Source organism: Corvus brachyrhynchos, unplaced genomic scaffold, assembly GCF_000691975.1.
Source record: "Corvus brachyrhynchos isolate BGI_N302 unplaced genomic scaffold, ASM69197v1 scaffold115, whole genome shotgun sequence".
Classification (NCBI taxonomy): domain Eukaryota; kingdom Metazoa; phylum Chordata; class Aves; order Passeriformes; family Corvidae; genus Corvus; species Corvus brachyrhynchos.
Genome location: NW_008239553.1, coordinates 24,632,877 through 24,651,567, shown reverse-complemented (window position 1 = coordinate 24,651,567; position 18,691 = coordinate 24,632,877). Strand labels below are relative to the sequence as shown.

Below are 18,691 nucleotides of genomic sequence, written 5' to 3'. Positions count from 1 at the left end.
CACGGGCTGTGGGTGGATCTCTGCATCCCCCGTGGATCCCCACGGGCTGCAGGGGCACAGCTGCTGCACCATGGTCTGCACCACGGCCTGCAGAGGAACCTCGGCTCCGGCGCCTGGAGCACCTCCTGCCCCTCCTTCTGCACTGACCTTGGTGTCTCCATGTTGTTTTCCCTCACATGTTCTCACCTCCTCCTCTTCTTTTGACTAGAATCAAAAACCTTGTGACTTCGTTTTGATTTTCGTCTTAAATATGTCATCACAGAGGTGTTACCAACCTCTCTCATTGGCCCAGTTTTGGCCAGCAGCATGTCCATCTTCAGAGCCATCAGCCATTGGCTCTGCCAATGGTGGAAGCTTCCAGCAGCTTCCTCGCAGGAGCCACCTTTGTGGCCCCCCTGCTACATAAAACCAGGCCGTGCCAAACCAATACATAATGTATTTGTAAATTTTGGTTGCTGAGCAACATCACAAAAGTTTTGCATTCAACTTCTGCATTTGTATAGACATACTTCTGAACATTACATCCAGTTGCAGAATTTCAGAGAACATTGGTGACAAACATAGTTCTGGCTATGAGGAGAAGGACTTAGAAGCTGCTGTGATGAAAAATAGATGATTTGTCAGCATGGGGTACAAATTAGCACTGGAAATTGGGGAATATTCTAGAAACATTCTAGATGGTGGGTTTCTGTGGAAGAGAATGTAATGGCAGATTAGAATCAAGGCAAAATGCAAACAGTGGTCTTGGCCTGTCCAGATGATGTTCAGTTCATATTTCTGTATGTGTTCTCAGTCTTACTCTTGTTACACTCTGTGCTGCCCTTTTAACGTCATTTTCTTGAGATGTTAATGGCTTCATTCATACTCAGATTTTTAGAAGTGGGAGGGAGGGGGGAATGAAAAATTCCCCTGAAATTCCATGTTCAATGTTTTTATTTTTTTCCTGCTTTATTCTGTAGTTTGTCTTTTTTATTAAGGTCAGACTAATCTTCCCCTCCTTCCTGAAAAATCAGAGTAGAAGTTTATTTTCCACTGTTCTCCCTAACTGCACTAACCTTGTCTTTCCTTCATTGAGAGACCTGTTGGAGATAGGGACTACACTGCAGATTTCTTCATCGTTGACTTTCTTAATGCTAGCTGTCCTTTAACAGTCCATTAACTGACCTACTTTGCTGTGTAGTTTTTAGTCTAGATCTAGTTCACAAGTTCCTCTTGCCGCTACAACTGCCCTAGTCTACCAATGCTCTTTTCATTTAATGTGTGCTCTTTTTCATGCCCTAGTGTTTAGATCTGTCTCTTGCTCAGCACTTGGCTTTTATGCTTTGATTAATCCCATCTTCACTCCTTTCCTCAGTTTTTTTTCAGGACTGATTCCACGTGTATGTATTTGTTCCCATTACTTAGGTCTCTTAGGACTCATGTCAAGTGTTTGTAGCCAAAGTTAGTAAGATTTCAGAATACATTTCTCCTAACAGCTTCATCTGTCTAGTTTCCGATATGCTGAACATTGTCCGCTTTCCTACACTGGTGGTTCTCTTTTTTCCCTTTTCTCCTTTTGGTTTAGAAGCTTCCTGTTCCACACTTCCAATACCTTCAGTTGTAAACAAAGGAAAAAAGTACACTTGCCCTGATTCTTTTCCTGCACTCTGGTCTATCTTCTACTTATCTTTAATTGATTATCCTTGAACTTGTTGTGTTCTAGCTCTATTCTGTTGTTCTGTTCTGAATTATTTCTATCCACAAGGACATTCTTACTACCTAAATTGCCTTCTCTTTTCATCAGAATGAGATATCTTCCTTTTATCTTTTTTTTTTTCCCCCGCTTTCTTTGTTTGTGCCTAATGTTCTAACTTCTGTTTTAGTTTAGAATGATGACATTCTTCCTTGGAGTTCATACAGTTACCTATTCCCTTCAAGCTCATCCATGGGCCTGTAGGTAGATGAAGCCTGTGCTTATTGACTTGTGTATGGTCTGTCCTCCACCCTGGAGCAATTTGTGCCTTTCTGGAGTATTGCTGTCTTTAGTCATGTCAAAGCTCAAGCTAGTAGCTGTTTTGGTACCATTTAACAGTAATTTCTGGCGCAGATATGCAAAGCCTGGAGAAGCTGCTCAAAGATGCTATTGTGCATGGGCAACCTCGTACACGGAGGCCCTGGAAAAAAATTCTTATCTTGGTGGAAGGAATATACAGGTACAAACTATTCTTTATATTCCTAAGACCCTCCACATGAGATCTAAATGCTTAGTTTTTGGGTTTCTTTGCCAAATCAAACTATGAATATTGTCACTTCGTAGTTATTTCATTAGTCTCATCTGTGAATTAAATTGCACTGTGTATGTCTCACATCCTGGGCTTTCTGTTGCTAGAACTATAGCTGCACCTGGTGTTATCACAATGTTTCCCACATCCTGATTAGATTGTAGAAATTAATTAATCAAAACGGATTATTTTTCTCAGAGCTGAGGTCTTAAGTTGCTTGTCCATTTCATTCTTTCTGTGCTCATTAGATTATGCTAGTGTGAATGGAATTGCACAATTTAAAGTTTTTGCAAAGAGTGAATAGGAGCAGTAGGCATAGCTATGTTAGGCATTTAAATCATGGTGACTTTCAGCACAAAATGGGGTGTTTTGGAGTGTTACTAATGGGAGCCTAGTCAGTTCTTAGAAGCATCAGGTAAGTAGATGTCAAGTCAGAATACTGACATTAGGGTAGAAGTAAAATTGAGATAATTTTATAAATGAATTATCACTGAACACATTCCTGTGCCCTAAGTTACTGTTGCCGCTACTGTTTAGTCTGTATGTCAGTATCCCAGACATGCTGAACAGGTAGAAAGTAGAGATCTGGGCCCCAGGTACAAGGAGGAGAGGTGCATCTCTGCAGACTGTGATGTGTCTAGCAAATTTTAGGTGTTTGTAATTACTGAAAGAGTGAAGAAATGAAAGCTTAGTGACTTTAGGCTCTATAAGGTGGTCCCAATTATGAAATCAACTTATACTGAATTTTTGTTTCTTAACAGTATGGAGGGATCCATAGTCCGTTTGCCTGAAGTGATTGCCCTTAAGAAGAAGTACAAATCCTATCTGTACCTTGATGAAGCTCATAGTATAGGTGCCCTGGGTCCCAGTGGCCGGGGTGTAGTGGAGTATTTTGGACTCAGTCCTGAAGATGTGGATGTTATGATGGGAACATTCACCAAAAGCTTTGGAGCTGCAGGAGGATACATTGGGGGCAAGAAGGTAAAAAGCTGGGAATCTCACGGTTGGTGGTGAAGTCCATTTCAGACAGGTGGTGGAACTCTTCATTAAGCATTTCAAAGTTAATCTACTCATCAAGTACCCTACTGTCCATTTGTTTCATAATTTTACATACTATCTAATACTGTGAAAGTCTGCAGTGCAGAAGAGTCTAGTCTAGTAAAATACCTCATAATCATTTAGGTCTCACATGATGATCTCATTTTGCAGAGTGTACAGTAGTGATGTAATATCTTTCTAGGAACTGCTAGGAGCCAGGAAGCTGGGATTTCTTGATGTTACTTTTAATGAGACTTGAAGGAAGAATGCCAAAAGCTTAAGTTTTTCAACCTGTTTGGAGGAAGATCCTCTTAGATTGGTCTGGTAGAATTGATTTCCCCATGGTGCAAACAGTTTGCTTTCTGAAAAGACATCTTTTCTGTTTTTCTTTTTTGGCTGGTTGATTGTTTTGGTGTTTTTGTTTATTTGTTTAGGCATTTTGTTTGTTTGGGGTTTTGGGGGCTTTTGAGGGGGGTTTTTTTGGCTACTGTCTCTTTTCCATTGGAAAGTACAGCTAGAAGGTGTTGCCTTTGCCAAACCTACACTATCCCAAGAGGGATAGTGTAGACAATTCCCTGTGTCACCTTTCCCATATCCTAAAATATCTGATCTCATAGATCAGGCTTCTAAGCTTCATTTGAGGGTAAAATTCTATCATTTTCCTACCAGGACAATAATTTTTTACGTATTAATTGGGATAATTACTTCCACCAACCCAAATGGAGATGGAACTTAGAGATATTCCTTGTAGGGTGTTAACTGCAGTTAGATGAAAACTACTTTGACAAGTTCCCCAGAAAAAAACATCATATAAATCTTTTTCCAAAGGTAGTGAGCTAGTGGGATTGACTCCATGGCATAAGGTAAAGCAGCTAAGAGTCCTTTGCAACTGTGTTTTAGCTACTGATTGAGGGATTGCTTCAGAGGTAAGAGGCCTTAAATCTTCTTACCTAGTTTATTTCAAAGTCCCTTTACAACTTCCTTTCATTTAACTCTGGCCCTAGGCAGACAGCCACAGAACACTTCTGCACATTTTTATAATGCATTTGCAGCTTGTGATAGCTACAGAGTTGTCATTATTCATTTTATGGTAGCAAAAGACAGAATCTGTCCTGGCATTCATACTGATGTTTATAATATTTTGGTAGGGTGGTATTTTAGCATGGTTTTATTACCATTAACAAGCAGCCTAGATAAAAGGTGTGTTGGTCCTTTGTTCCTATATGACCTGCTTTTGCCCTCTAGGAAAGATAGCATGTGTTTAACTGTGAAACGCAGAAGGGTTAGGCTGAGGTTCTTGTGCTCTTAAATTACACCTACTGCTTTATTTATATTGTGCTGATGAATGAGAGAGAAGATTTTGTGACCTGTTCCCTTGTTTAGTGGATTTTGGGGGGAAAAAAGTATTTTGAGTATGATCCATAAGCACATATGGATCCTGCTCCCCACTATTTGATTTTCTGTGTATTCCTACTGTTGTAATGAACACTTTTGAAACTCACCCTGGGCACAGCCTAAGTAATACAAACATAATGCAAACCCTTGTTTCAATCCACTGCTGATGGTGTTAGCTAAACAAGTCTGTCATAGACATTTGTCTTTGATCAACACACATTCTTGCCCTGTGACATTATTATTTGTCATGTCCCTGCTGTTCACATTTCAGCTGTTTATTTCTTGTACTGTTAAATTAATCCTTGAGGTACTTGTTCTCTTATGGGGCATTCTGAAAGAAGTTTTTTGTGGTGCCTTGTTTTATTGTGATTAAAGATATGACAGAAGCATTTCTCTGAGTGCTGGGAAGGCTATGTCTGATGCCTCTTGTGTTTTGCTAGGAACTGATTGATTACCTCAGGACATACTCTCACAGTGCTGCATATGCAACGTCAATGTCACCTCCTGTTGTGGAGCAAATCATCACCTCCGTGAAGTGCATTATGGGTGAAGATGGTACAACTATTGGTGAGTCTTTCTAGCAGTAAGCATGTAGAAACAGGAAGCCAAAAAGAGCTTCTATCACTTTGACAGATAACACATTCAGTGGGCGCTTTCATAATTATCTGTTAGTACACGTATGGTTGGAATTTCTGGATCGGTAAACCAGTTTACAATTCTGCTTGGCAGATCAGCCTAATTACAGCATAAAGAGTTTTCAGCTAGAGGTAAGTCATCTTAGTCTTGTCTAAGGCACTATTTTCTTATATTTGCATCTCAGTTAAAGTAAATATGGAAATGTTTCTGAAATCCCTTTTTACTTGGGGAGCTAGAGGTATATTTTTCAAAATCGGTGAACTTAATGGCCTAGGAGAAGAAATTCAGCATATTTGTCTTTATTGCCTTAGTTTTCCTGTTTCATTGTAGAAGTAAAAGGGAAATTTGTACTACTCTCTGGGCATTCAAAGCCATAATGACAAATTCTTGTCTCATTTGATTATGGGGTTGTGGCTTCCTTCTGTTACAGCATGAAGTAAATAGCTCTTTAAGCTGCCTTGAAACTGAAATGGTTTGCATGTAGGATACTTTTGCCTCTTCACAGGTAATTAAAAAGTTGTGAGCAGCTTAGACAGGATGCTGGTGTAGTTTGCTGAGGATCTGTTGGAGGCATTTAGAATTCCGACTGCAGTATATATTGAATTCTTGGAGCTTGAGGCATGTGGCCACAAGGTGGTGGTGGTGTATGCTGAAGAAATGAACTGGCTTTTGAACATGCATCATCTGACCAACCAACCTGTTGGATAACTTACAGTGGAAAAGCTCACTGGGGAAATGACTTGAGAATTTTTCTGTTATAATAGGCTTCATTTGGTTTGCTTATATTATCTGAGACCAGGGTTAAGTGCCAGCAGTTGATGTTGGTGGTTGCTCAGTAGACACATCCTCAGTGAGGCAAGTACAGCTGGACAGCAGCCTGCATTTGTGCTAGCTTTGAGTGCTTCTGAGTGGTCCATGTGAGAGACCTGTACCAAGAGCCAAGAGGTGACTCCCTGCTCTTGAGTACAGATATTAAGCAAGCGTCAAACTACACAAAAAGTTGTCTTGCTGTAGTCTTAAAAGTAATTGTTTGAGCTTTTTATAGCTGATGATTTGCCAACAATCTGTGGTCTGCTTAGGCGTTGCTTGTTTTGGGTTTCTTCCAGTATCTGTTTTGCTTAATGAAACAGGAAGCAAGGAATGTGTAACTGATTTCTGTTTGCAGTATTTAAACTCAGGCATTTTTGTCTCTTTCTGAGGCTACAGTGTGGTATTTGTTCAAGCCAGGAGAATGGAAGTAACTTCCTTTCCAGACTTCTCCTGCCATTATGCCAGTGAGATCCATCTGAGCTGAAAGGCAAACCAGATCAGGAACGAATTTGGCAAAAGATAAGCTCAAAAGATCTTTTTTGTTCTCATGTTGCTTAAAATGCATGTCAAGCTACATCCTGCTAATTTGGTACCAAGAAGTACCAGAATTCCTAGGCACTCTAATGAGAAAATGAGTGGTTTTTGGTGTTCGATAGGTATTTCATTTCGAAGTATGTCCACTTTCTATATGAGCTGTAGCACTTTTCGTAAGTGATGGATTTAACATCTGGATAGCCAGAACCCTGTCAAATCTCAAAGGATTTCTCAGCTACAGGTCTCGTGAAAGTGTTACTGGCTTCTTTAAGCATCTAAGTCAACTTTGAGTTAAGATAAGCACCTCACAGGATGATTTCTGCATGAAAGTGCTTTTCTGTTTATTTTCTGCAGAGTGCTGTTTCCCAGTCATGCGTTTTTTTTAATTGCCTTAAGGCTTTAGAGATAATACTACTGTGTAGACATTTTCTGTGGATGAAGTTGGCGAAAGTTCAGTTGGATGAACTGAGCAGCTGATTAGTGATAGCGTGACAAAAGTTTTTCTTTGTTTAAGGGCTTTGGCTGAAAAACTTCTGTTTAGATTCTGTGGAATTACAAGTGGGCTCTGGAGGACCACTGCCTGCAGTTGGTTTGACTGTGAATAAATAAGGAGTAGATGGGTGCTGGTAATAGTTGTTAACTGTGAAAGACAAGTGGAGAAATAGTGTTAAACTGGGTGACTGGTAAGCACCTCTGAATTGACTGTGTACTACAAAAATTTCATTGCATTTAAGTTAGTCAAGCTGAATGAATGGATGAAGGAAACTGAGATAGTGCAGTGGTTTTACAAGAGCACAGGAGTGGAGCTGGAATCAGAACAGTAGATGGCTAGCTCCCAACCTCATGTTTTGGACCACAGCTAAATCTTTTAATGGCTTCAAGAATGCTTTCTTGAAAAGAGCCTTTGCGGCTTCTTTGTCTGACTGCTTCTGTTTACCACATACCATGTTGTAAAACCTGCTGTCCTCCATGGCATCAAATTATTGTGGAAATTGTCATGTCAGGTTGAGACAGTCTGTAGCTGAGGAATAAGTAGTAGGAACAGAGTAGTTTTTGAAGATGAAAGGGGTTCTGTATATCATTTTGCAAGAATATGTTAATTGTTTTTAGGTTAATTCTAAATCTAAAGAAGCATCTGAAGACTCTAAACTTACAATATAAGGTGGTGTAATTACTAAAACTTTACATTACTAAAAAAAGTGAATGTCTCCTTTCAGATTTTTCCAGCAAGTTGCCAGCAACTAAATAGGATATTAGTAGGAGGCAGCACAGACAAAATACAGATGCTATAAAAAGCTTCTCAACAGAGAATGTAAGATGTGCTTATGTGGAGATGTGCTGCCTGAGTTGGGACAGTAGTTTTCTTGTGTCTTGATTTCTATTCAAATTAATCTGTTAATTCTTTGTAATGTGTATGCATGTACGTGACTAGCAAACTTCAGTCACCCTGAAGACAGTTACAGCAGTAGAATTATATATGAATTATATATCTATCTCTCTCTCTCTATATATATATATGTATTTTACTTGTTCCTTCATCCAGACTGCAAAAAACCATGCCAACAGCTAAAGCAATGGCAGAGGCACCTTAGGGGTTCTTGGTAGTAGTGTTGCAGTATTGTAGCTCCTCTACATTATCAGATCAATACTCTGTCCTATTTTACTTTGCATGACTTGTCTTGCACTGTAATTGGCTAGAAGACCATCATGGGGTCTTAAACGAAACATACTTGATCTGTGATCCCTTTGAGAATTTCTTCAGAGGAACAGTCATCCTCAAGAGTGTTGAACATGTTGAGCATATAGACTCTTCAGAGAACTCAGGTGACAATGTACATGTCTTGTATATCATCACATTTGGCTTTGATATATAGTAGAGCAAGGTGAGCAGGAGAGATGGAGAAGGCTTCTTTCTGCAAAAACCTTTTGGAACTGTTTTCCAATTCAGAGTCACTACGGTTGAAAACTTTAATGAAAAAGTGCTGCAGATGCTTGTCAGCAGTTTGGTGAATGTTGCTCTTGCTCTGTTCAGCCACAAAATGAATGAATTTCATACAGTTTTGTAGATAAAGGAGCTTTTTAAACAATGATAATAAAAAGACACAATAAGCAGTCTTTTCAGGGTCATACTACACATACACAAAGATGACAAATTGATTCTTGGAATGGAGTTCTGGAAAGCTGTAGCATAAAGCCACTTGAGACAGCTTGGGTCTTGTCATGGTAAATGAGACATTGTTTTGATTTATGATGTTAAGTACTTGGCCTGTCGTGATGAATTTTTCAGCATCAATGGTTTGGTTTGAGTTGAAAGCTGGATTTTTTGCCACTACAGTCTCACTAGGACTGGGAATCCAGCTGGCTTCTTTCTGTTATTTACATAAGAGCCAATGATACATCCTGTACAACTGGAGTTCTGTTATCACTGTAGCTCTTCAGGACCCAGCCTGTTTGTTGCCCTGATAACATTGCTGGGGGCACGTGGAAGAAAATCATAAGTAACCCAAGTGAGATTCAGGCAAATCAAAACATGCAAAGTGAAACCAGTCTAGGGACTGGTTAAGCACCTTCAGAGCTGAAACTGAGTTTGCTCTCCTGTGTACTAAAACTGAAGATCAGCCTTAAAGCCAGGTGTCCTTTAAGTTTGAACTACAGCTGGCAGTACTAATGGCTTGTAAAAGAGGTGAACTACTTCTTTCCACAGACCTTAACTCAGTAATAGTAATTATACCTGTTGACATTTGTAATGAGTTTACTGACTTCCATGTGAGTTTTAGGAGGCAAATATCCCACACCTAATCACAGCACCATACATAGCATGCATAGAATGAGTTGTGGATAGACCTTGCCCAAGATGGCTCTTAAATTTTGAGTGAATGTTGTCTTGAGCACTGTATAGAAATGAAGGATTATTATCCAACACAGTTCAGTGGAGGCAGCAGTTGCATTGGCCATCCCAGCTGCTAAACTGTTGGAAACTGCTCTTTGGAGGCTGGTCAGTCAGCAGCACACAGTCTGATTGGTATTTTTCTCAGCATCTCAGTTGTGAAGAGCCAGTAATTGACTCCACCTCATCAGTGAAAACATTAAAAAAAAAAATTCTACTCTTGCCATTGCTATGTGCAACAATATTGAGTGAGTTAAATCAGAGAAGGTAGTTAAGCCAATTATAACCAGAAGTAATAAGAACGTACAGCTGTCTTGGCAGAGAATTGAGCATAACTGAGCTGTTCAGAATTCAGGACCATTGTTATACTGTCAATATGCCCAGGGAGAAGCATGCTAGGGGGGGAAACTAAACCAAACAAAGCTCAGATGGGCTGCTTAAATTCTGGAGGAGAAAAGACTGCAATTAGTATTTTAACTTCCATGTGGTTAATCAGGCCCTCACATGAAGAAAGGACCTCAGCAGTTCAATCATCTGCCTAATCAGTAAGTTTCTTGAAGTTGGACATTTTGTAACATTACCTTTTTCTTTCCAAAGACAAACCACAACTATATGCACGTACAAACATAAGGAGTAATAAAGGAATAGCCCATGTTTCAGCACCTGGACCTGAATTTTAAGTAGCTTATGGTATATTTATAAATGAAGTCTGTACTTTGCCATTCATTGCCAGCAGTAGATCCACAAATGGAAGCAGTGACTGCTGTTGTACTCCAAGGGGGAAATACTCCTTCTGCAGGCTGATGCTGAAAACATTCAATTATCATTAAAATCGGTTCATTTGAATTTCCTCCAATAATGCACTTGTTAATGAGGTGTTAAATTATCACCTTGGGAACCTGGGGACCAGTCAAAACTAATTTGAGCAAAGTGAAATTTTTTTTGTTGCTGCCCTTGAGAATCTCAAGCTGAGCTGGGAAACTGTTGGAAAAACAAATACTCTGGGGGTCATAAAGAGAGTTTCCTGCTTCTCTCCAGGGGTTTAACAGTTTTAAACATCATTCTCTGTATTTGTACTTCCAGTTGAGGATCTTTTAAATCCAGCTTGTTGCTGCACCCCTACCTGCCTCCCACAGAGTATGGCAAGCCTCCAGAAAAATTGCTTTAACCTGGGCTGGGCAGGAGAAATCTTTCAGCTTTTGACGCTTTGAAGAGTGTTTACAGACATTATCAGAGTTGTGCCCTTTGTGTTGTACATTGAAATGTGAGAATTCTTCAGTGCCTCTTCTTTTGGACTTTATTCAACATTGTGGTGTTTGTACAACGCTTATAAATCTTTGTAAGTGTACACCTGCTTTGTTCTCGTAACATTCTGGTTCAGAAACATTGCTTTGTTGAAGTAATTTAATTTTTCTTCATTTCTTATACTACATTTGATTTAAAATGTGTGTCTTTTTACTCTCAATAGCATATGTGGTGCCAGGTTTTTACAGAATGCTGGTGTGCAGCTACTACAGGGAAAGGAGAAAATACTGGTAGCAGGTTACTAGTATATTGTTAGCAACAGTGCAACTGATACACTTCTGAATCATTAAGGTAACATTAAGGTAAAGCATTTCAACAGGAGCAGTCACACATGAGGTGATGTGCACTCTTTCTTTGGGTTAGTGTTAAATAGAGTTCATGGTTCCTGGTGTGGTACATGATTTACTAGAGCAGAGTTTTTAGAAAATACCTGAATGACCCACACAAGCACTGCCTCCTATCATCAGTCCTGGCAACTGCACCAAATTTCTACATATTAAAAATAATACTAGTACTGCAATAGTTTGTGCAGTATAGAGACTTCTATGAAGACTGTGGTAGAATTGTTTCTGTCTTCTTTGGAAACAGGCAATAGTCAGTAATGAAGCCTTTTCTGTGGGCTGTGTTAGGCTATGTGGGAGTTGCAGGCCAGCTGAGCTACTGTCCATGCCTACTTTAGTGGGTTCTGATGGAAAATGTGTTTGGCACAAGCTCAACTCATTCCATTTCCCATCAATGCAGTTGACCTGCCACAAATTCCCAAATGCAGACAATCTTGACAATCTACAATGTGTACTTTTGTCCTGCTAGAGTGCAGATGTTTGCTAATGTTTCAGAATTAAACTTTCTTAGATAGTACAGATTTAATCTTTGAAGGAAGAAGCTGTCTGAAAAACCTGCATGCCAATTAATGTGTTTGAAGACCATATGGCCAGAGGAGAGATTTGAGATTACTTTGAATAAGATTGAGCAGATTCTGTTGCAGTCTAATTTCAGTATTGGGGTTTAGTTCAAGACAAATTGACTTGTCAAGGACAGGATAAACCAACCTGTAGGGCTTCTTTCTGCCACAAGTCAGCTTCTGTTAATGCTCAGGTTATTGCCTAATTGTTGCATAGTGGAAAAGTTGTGGTTACAATACTGCCTGCATGGGGGAAAATGTGTTACAGAGTATGCATGCTTCTCAAGTTCATGTTGGCTAGCAGCTCCTAATATTTCTTAACTGTTTGTCCATGGACAGTGGGATTGAAAAAAAAAAAGAGAAAGAAAAAAGGCAGCAGTAAAATACTTCTGAAGCTTTTTAAGACTTTCAAGCTTGCTTTCCAGCTGGTCAGCTTAATATTGTATCATATAAGTGTGTTGGCAAACTCAGTCTCTAAGTGGGCAGTGGAGAACTCATTTGTCCTGCAACTAGCATCTCTAGAACTAAGTACTCTGTGCAAACAGATGTGTAACTCTTGCAGAAGAACTGTACCAAGAGCTGGAAGCAAAATGTTTAGTACCTCCAATCTGAAATACAGCTTGTCTTTTCTAGGATTATAGCTATATTCCTGACAAGTATCTTTTTGTTCAGGACCTGGCATTGTAGAGGCAATTGTGGGTTTTATATGTACAGCTTTGATCTTTCCAGGATCCCTGGAAAACAGAGCTGTGCAGGAAAAACAAGTCTGTAAATGTCGAAGGAGAGGCAAGGTCTCCAGGGTTTGGGCCTTTTCAGGCACAAAGCCTACTCTTCCACCTCATTGCAGTTCCAGGTGGCAGGATACCAGGAGCTTCTTGCCAAATACAACTTACTAACATGGGAAAGCTCAACACCCTTCCTGTTGAAATTATTGCAGAGTTTTAGGGTAAATCTGAGAGCACACTGTGGAAGGACAAGTATGGCTACTATAACAGATAACACAGGTAGATGTGGGCAGCTCTGACTTGGTGGGAAACTTCCAGGCTATAGTTTTTATCATGAGATAACTTGGCTATAAGCATCTTTGATGTCAAAGGAGAAACTTGAAATGTTGTACAGGACCTCTTATTGAATGGATCAAAGTCTTCACAGAAAGATGTATGAAAATGTGTTCTGTGAAAGATTGAGGTGCTGCCTTCTCAATAACTTCATACATAAGCTTCCTACTGAAAAAAAACAAACCAAACCAACTCGTTCAGAGTGAAAGTTTGTAATTTTAGGACACATTAGTAAAGAGCACATACACACTTGCAGCATCCTGTCTCTCCCACTGTGCCTCTTCTTAGGTGAAATCTATAGCAATATTATATTGGGAGGTATATCAAAGTCCGGTTGAAGTACAGAAAGAACTTTGGAACTTAATGTGCTCCATTCCATAAGGTCCCATTTAGTACCGCTGATGAAAAGTAGGTGTTGAGGACTATTCTGTTCACTTTCTTTATCCCTTAAAGGATTCTTCTACCAAGAGACATAGCTAGAAGGTAGTCTGTCTGCCAGGCTGCTTTTCTGGATTTTCAGACTAACACAGAGATAAATACTTCTCATAGTACTTTACAGTATCAGTTACTGGTCAAAGCGTACTTCTCTGTAGGATCTCATTATTATCTCAAGCTCATGGAGCCTATTTCGTAGCACTCTTGGCATCATTTCTTTATAGAGCTGACTTCTGTTCAGTTTGGCCAGAAGATGGTACTTCAGTGTTTATGGCGGCCACCTCCCAAAGGAGTTTGCCAAAGAGTACAGTAGTCAGACGCATCCTACCCTTCAGGTGATACCCCCTCAGGGATACCTCACTATCCAGGTAAGAGAATGGATGCCCTAGCTCTATTTGTTGCTTTCTAGATGAAGCTGATTATTGGCTATTTCTAACCAAAGGTGGACACTTTATAGCTGGCTGGTGTGTCTTTTCCAGTGAATGACAAGCCTTGCTGTGCTAGAACTTGAGCATTAATCCAGATGCTTCAGCAGCAATGCTATTAGAAGCTTTTAAGGTGTTGACATGGAGTGTGACCAATCAGCTGACTTTTGCTGAATGCTGTTTCTTGCACTTAGAGCATTCCTATCTGATTTTATATTTAAGGGCAGCACTTCAGTATGTGGCTAATGCAGCTGTAGGGAATGGGGGAGAAGATTGTTGCTAGTCAGCTGCAGTTAATTTGCACTGTTTCTTAGTCTACCTTATTGCCTGTGATTTATATGATGTACAAATCCTTCTATTTGCCTGAACTGGCATTGAGTTTTAGAAGAACAGATTAAGGCCTATGGATGTTGTAAAACCTTGTGCTTTTATACTGGTTTGATGTAAAACTAAAAAAAAATGCAGGAAAAAATAAATCTAATTTTTATGACTAGCTAGCAAGAGTTCTATAGGGAAGCTAGTGTGTTAAAGCTCAGTCAGAAGAGCTACCAAATTACTGCTCTAAAGTTGAATACTTGGCTGTCTTTCCAGTCTATGAATTCCATTGTGAGCTCCTTAAAGATGTGCCTAATGGCAGGATAAATATACAGGCAAACTAAATGTTAGTTAATAAATAATAACTTTACCATTAAACCACACTGACTATACTTTGCTGCATTTCCCTGAAGACTATTCTTGTATTTGAGAATTTTAGGGGAAAATTGTTCTGTTTTTTTCCTGAACACAATGGAGCTAATTCTTTTTTTCCGAGTTTGATTTTGGGAGGTGTTCCCTGTTAACACAGGGCATTCAGTGGCATTGGTTATGGTTGTCAGACTCTTCATCTTTTCTAACCCTACAGCTTTGGCTATAACCTATGTTGTATGCAGTCATTTTTACCGGATTTCTATACTTTTCATTTTCATAGTACTTCATACTTGTGCATTCTTTCTTCATTATGTTTTGAGAAAAGTGAGCACAGTTTGGAGTAGAAGGTGCTACATGACCACTTTGGGATTTTTTGTTTGGTTTTGTTGGTGGGGTTTTTTTTGGTGTGGTGTTTTTTTGTTTGTTGGTTTGGTTTGGGTTTTTGTTTGGTTGGTTTTTGGGTGAGATTTTCTCCATTAGGAAGAAGGCGCTAGTAGCTTGTAGCCTGTCGATTTTGAATATGATGCCCTAATATCCTGGTTGAGTCCGTAGATTTTGGTATTTAATTAACTTGGAAATTTTACTACCAAGGGAAACCTTTGGAAAGTGTTATGTAGATAAAAAAATATTCCACTACAAGTGTTTGTGTTGTCTTGGGATTCGTTCTTTTGACAATTCATCACGAAGTGAAGGATTTGCATGTCTTCATGGAAGCTCTGTAGATACCTGGTAAACAAGGGGAATTACACTGTGTTCTGGGAAGTGGATGTGTAGGATCTGGGGGTTTTGATAGTTCTTTTGTAATGGCATTTATTGGAATGGTGGAAGACACTGCTGCTGCTTAGGCGTGGTCTTGGATCCATGTGGTGGTCTTCATAAGACAGCTTAAGTTTTGGGTTTGATGTATTCAGTGGGATTGAAGGCTCATATGGGGGACTTTGGGAATATTTTTCATAGCAGCATTTTTCCTAACACAGGGCATAAATGTTCAATGACTTCCCTTTAGATTTGAGGGGAGTCTAATGTGGCCACAAGGGCTGTATATTCCATATACCTTTGTTTTTCTATAGTACTAATGTATTGTGGAGTGTTTCAAGTGCCTTTCTTTTAAAGTGTTGTCTGTATAGATCACACCTATTAAACTTAAGCACTGTGCTTTTGCTTGGAAAAGCTGGTGTGCACTGCAGCTCTTTTGCTTTCTGGGAAAAGAAATACGGTTTTCTGCACTTTTTATTGTGGTCTATGCATGTAGAGAACAGCTATGCCATATAACATAGGGTGAACTCCAGCCTAACAGCAGCAGAATGGCAGAAAATGTGCTAATAATATATGAGTTTAATAGATACTTTTTAAAATTTGCTTTATCTGTTTTAAGGTGGATAGCTTCAGAAGAGATTTTATGGTAAAATGAACTTTGGAGATGGAAGGAGTACTTCCAGTGCTGATATTTTTGTTTTCCTCTTGAAGAAGTACTTACAGTGCTGTCCTTTTTGTTCTCCGCATGGTTGACCTAAAGCTGATTTCATGTTTTATACTTGACTGTATCTTTCCATTTTTGATTATAGCTCTCTTAAAATGTGGAAAGGGGCTGCTTTGCTCTTCTTAATGCACATATTCAGCTGGAGGTGATAATCTATCTGGTTCTGTAAGGTTTTTTATACCTGTATGATATTTTACAATTAATAAACACAGTAATATTAGCTTAAACTAGGTGACTGCTACATCATGTGTAACATGTCCTGCTTGAAACAAGAGGTCTTCATCACATATTTTTGTATATATTGTTAATAGCCATTCATATCCTCCATCTTCTCTTGTACTACATAGGAAAAGATTTCTTCACCCTTTTGTGTTGCTGTTTAAAATCCCATGGAGCAGTTTGCTTTGGTACTGACTTCCATTGTAAAAAAACATTCCGCACAAAACAGATGGAAAATATAGTTCACGCTCTTTGTTGCTATGTTGTAAAGCTACTGAACTGTCTCCATGGAAGTAGATTATAAACATCCTTAATATAATATGCTTTGTCAAAGCTTGCACATTCCTTAGCTTCTAAAGAAATGTGGTGTTTGTATGTGTTCCTGATGTTTTTGCTCTCTGTAGCTTCAATCTGCCATAAAGGCCTGCCAACCTATTTGTACTGTACAAAGATTTGAGTCTTTTTTTGTTCTGTCTCTTCTTCAGTGATGCTTTCTTTTGAGATTTTTTAAGAGCAAAGATGTGCTTTTTAAATTTCAGTGTCTGTGGTATCATAATAAAAAGAAAATAGAAGGTTTTTAATGCTTGCTTTTTTCAACAAATCAATTAAAGGTAAGTTTTACTGAAACTATATAAAGGTAATTTTTTTCATGGTTCTGACTTTATGGTGAAGTTGCCATAACTAGTTCAGAAGAGTAGTCTGATGAGCGCACATTTCTTTTCTTTCTTCTCAGCAGGACACAAGAATAGCTGTCAAACAGGATATATACAGCTGTCTTTTTAATGATTATGAACACTATTATCATGACTGCATTTGTGATAATACAAAATCTGTATGAGCTAATGTGTAAGTAGTGTTAATGCAATCCCACAAATCCTCCCAGTGATTTAATGTACAGTTAGATAATACGTGTACCCAGGCAACAAAAACTTAATTTCTTTGTTCTGGAGGGATAGCCCTTATCACATTCTTTAAAATTACCTCTTGATCTGAACCAATACTTTATAAGTTCACCTTCAAAATAAAGACGACTGTAAATCATAATTGTTAGGATGCAGGGAATTTTAGTCATGTGACAGCAGTGCAGCCAGATCCAGTAAGCAAGGTATAAACAAACAGGAACAGGTATTGTGAATTACATTTCAGAAATTGTTTTCTGGATTGTCTGGGGGGGGCGGGGGGAATCTTGCAGGCAGTGCTGCTATTCTTCAGCAGATCCTTCAGCTAGTGTCAGAGTGAAGTTGGCTGGTAATGTGCTTTTGTCCTCACTTTCTGTCACAGTAGATTTTCTTTGTATGGCTAATCTATTTGGCGATGTTAATGCTAGAGAGAACTTAAACTGCTTTCAGTAGAAATTTGGCCTCTGGAAAAGTCCTGTGTGGAAAAGTACAGTGGTGGCTTGTGGGGTTGGAGTTAGGGAATCCTTCTGAGTCTTGTGAGCCTAGTCTCTCATTGCAACAGGGCTTGAAACGTATATGAGGAGATGAGTGTAATGTGACCATGAAATGTAACTGTTGTTCCTATGCAGTTCTTTGCCTATGAAATAATTTTGTGTTCAGCCAGTCTTACTCATTTTTAGATACACAGGCACATGCTATTGCTTTCTTATTCTTTTTTTAATAGTAAAATAGAGTTAGTGGATAATTTTATCAACTTAATCAACCAGGCATTATCTTGAATTCTCCTTTAAGTGGAAAGAGCTTGTGTCTTTCTGACAGCCTTCTGACAGGAGACAGTGGTTTGGTTTGGTTTTGTGTGGTGGTGTTGCCTTGGACAAGATCCATTCTTCATCAAAGACATCAAATCCTACTTCTGTCTGGGTGGGTTTCCCATGAAGAGTCACACTAAACACAAAAGGAGAGCATGGAATCTTTTGTTCTCTGTTGTGTGAACTTTAAAGTAGAGACAGTTGGTGTTTCTGCAGTGTCTGGTATACCATTGAGTTAGTACTGGGGGAAAAATTTTAAAAGCAAATTACCAGATACGCGTGATTCTAGTAGTCATTAAAGAATCTGATGCTACCAGCAACCAGCAGTCTTTTTAGACTCTCCTAAGTGTTAAAGAAAACAGGTTTCTGTAATTCAAAGTGCATTTTGACTGTGGAGAAGTGGCAAGAGATGGTATTATGACTTCCTTCCCATCTCTTGAAACTGAGTTACTGAAATTAATTGCAAGGTGGCATTACGTTTGAGGATGTGGCTCTTTTACATGGATAACTCCAGTAGATTATTTATGTGATGTGGATCTACTATTTCATAATTTCTGTATCTTTAAAATCAAGAGACTGTTGAAACTAAACAATGGGAGCAATTCCATTTTACTTTGCATGCCATCTTGCATAAGATAACAGGCTGTATAAATGTGAATCGGAATTGTGGTTGGATTTGGTGCCTGTTTTGGGGGGCGATTGGATTTTTTGTGGTTGATTTGTTTTGTTTTTCCCTGATGCTAACTTAATAATTCAGATCTAAAGAAAAGAAATCAATGCTTGCTGCATGACAGTTTTTGCATGTTAGGCTTAAATGAAACACTGATATACAAAGCCTGTTTCACAGCAGTCCTTGAACATTGTCAATAACCATAAGCTTTCTGGCAGCCCAGGTGTTTACAGGTTTTGAGA

General features: G+C 39.1%; 1 protein-coding gene across 1 annotated transcript in view; it reads left to right on the top strand.

The window, feature by feature from the left end:
* The window catches only part of SPTLC2 (serine palmitoyltransferase long chain base subunit 2), a 68,765-nt gene that overhangs the window by 15,462 nt on the left and 34,612 nt on the right, over positions 1-18,691 (top strand). Inside the window, exons 6-8 of the mRNA XM_008639630.2 lie at positions 2,087-2,192; positions 3,023-3,242; positions 5,135-5,261. Of these exons, the coding sequence (XP_008637852.1) occupies positions 2,087-2,192; positions 3,023-3,242; positions 5,135-5,261 (453 nt within the window). The remainder of the gene's footprint in view (positions 1-2,086; positions 2,193-3,022; positions 3,243-5,134; positions 5,262-18,691) is intronic.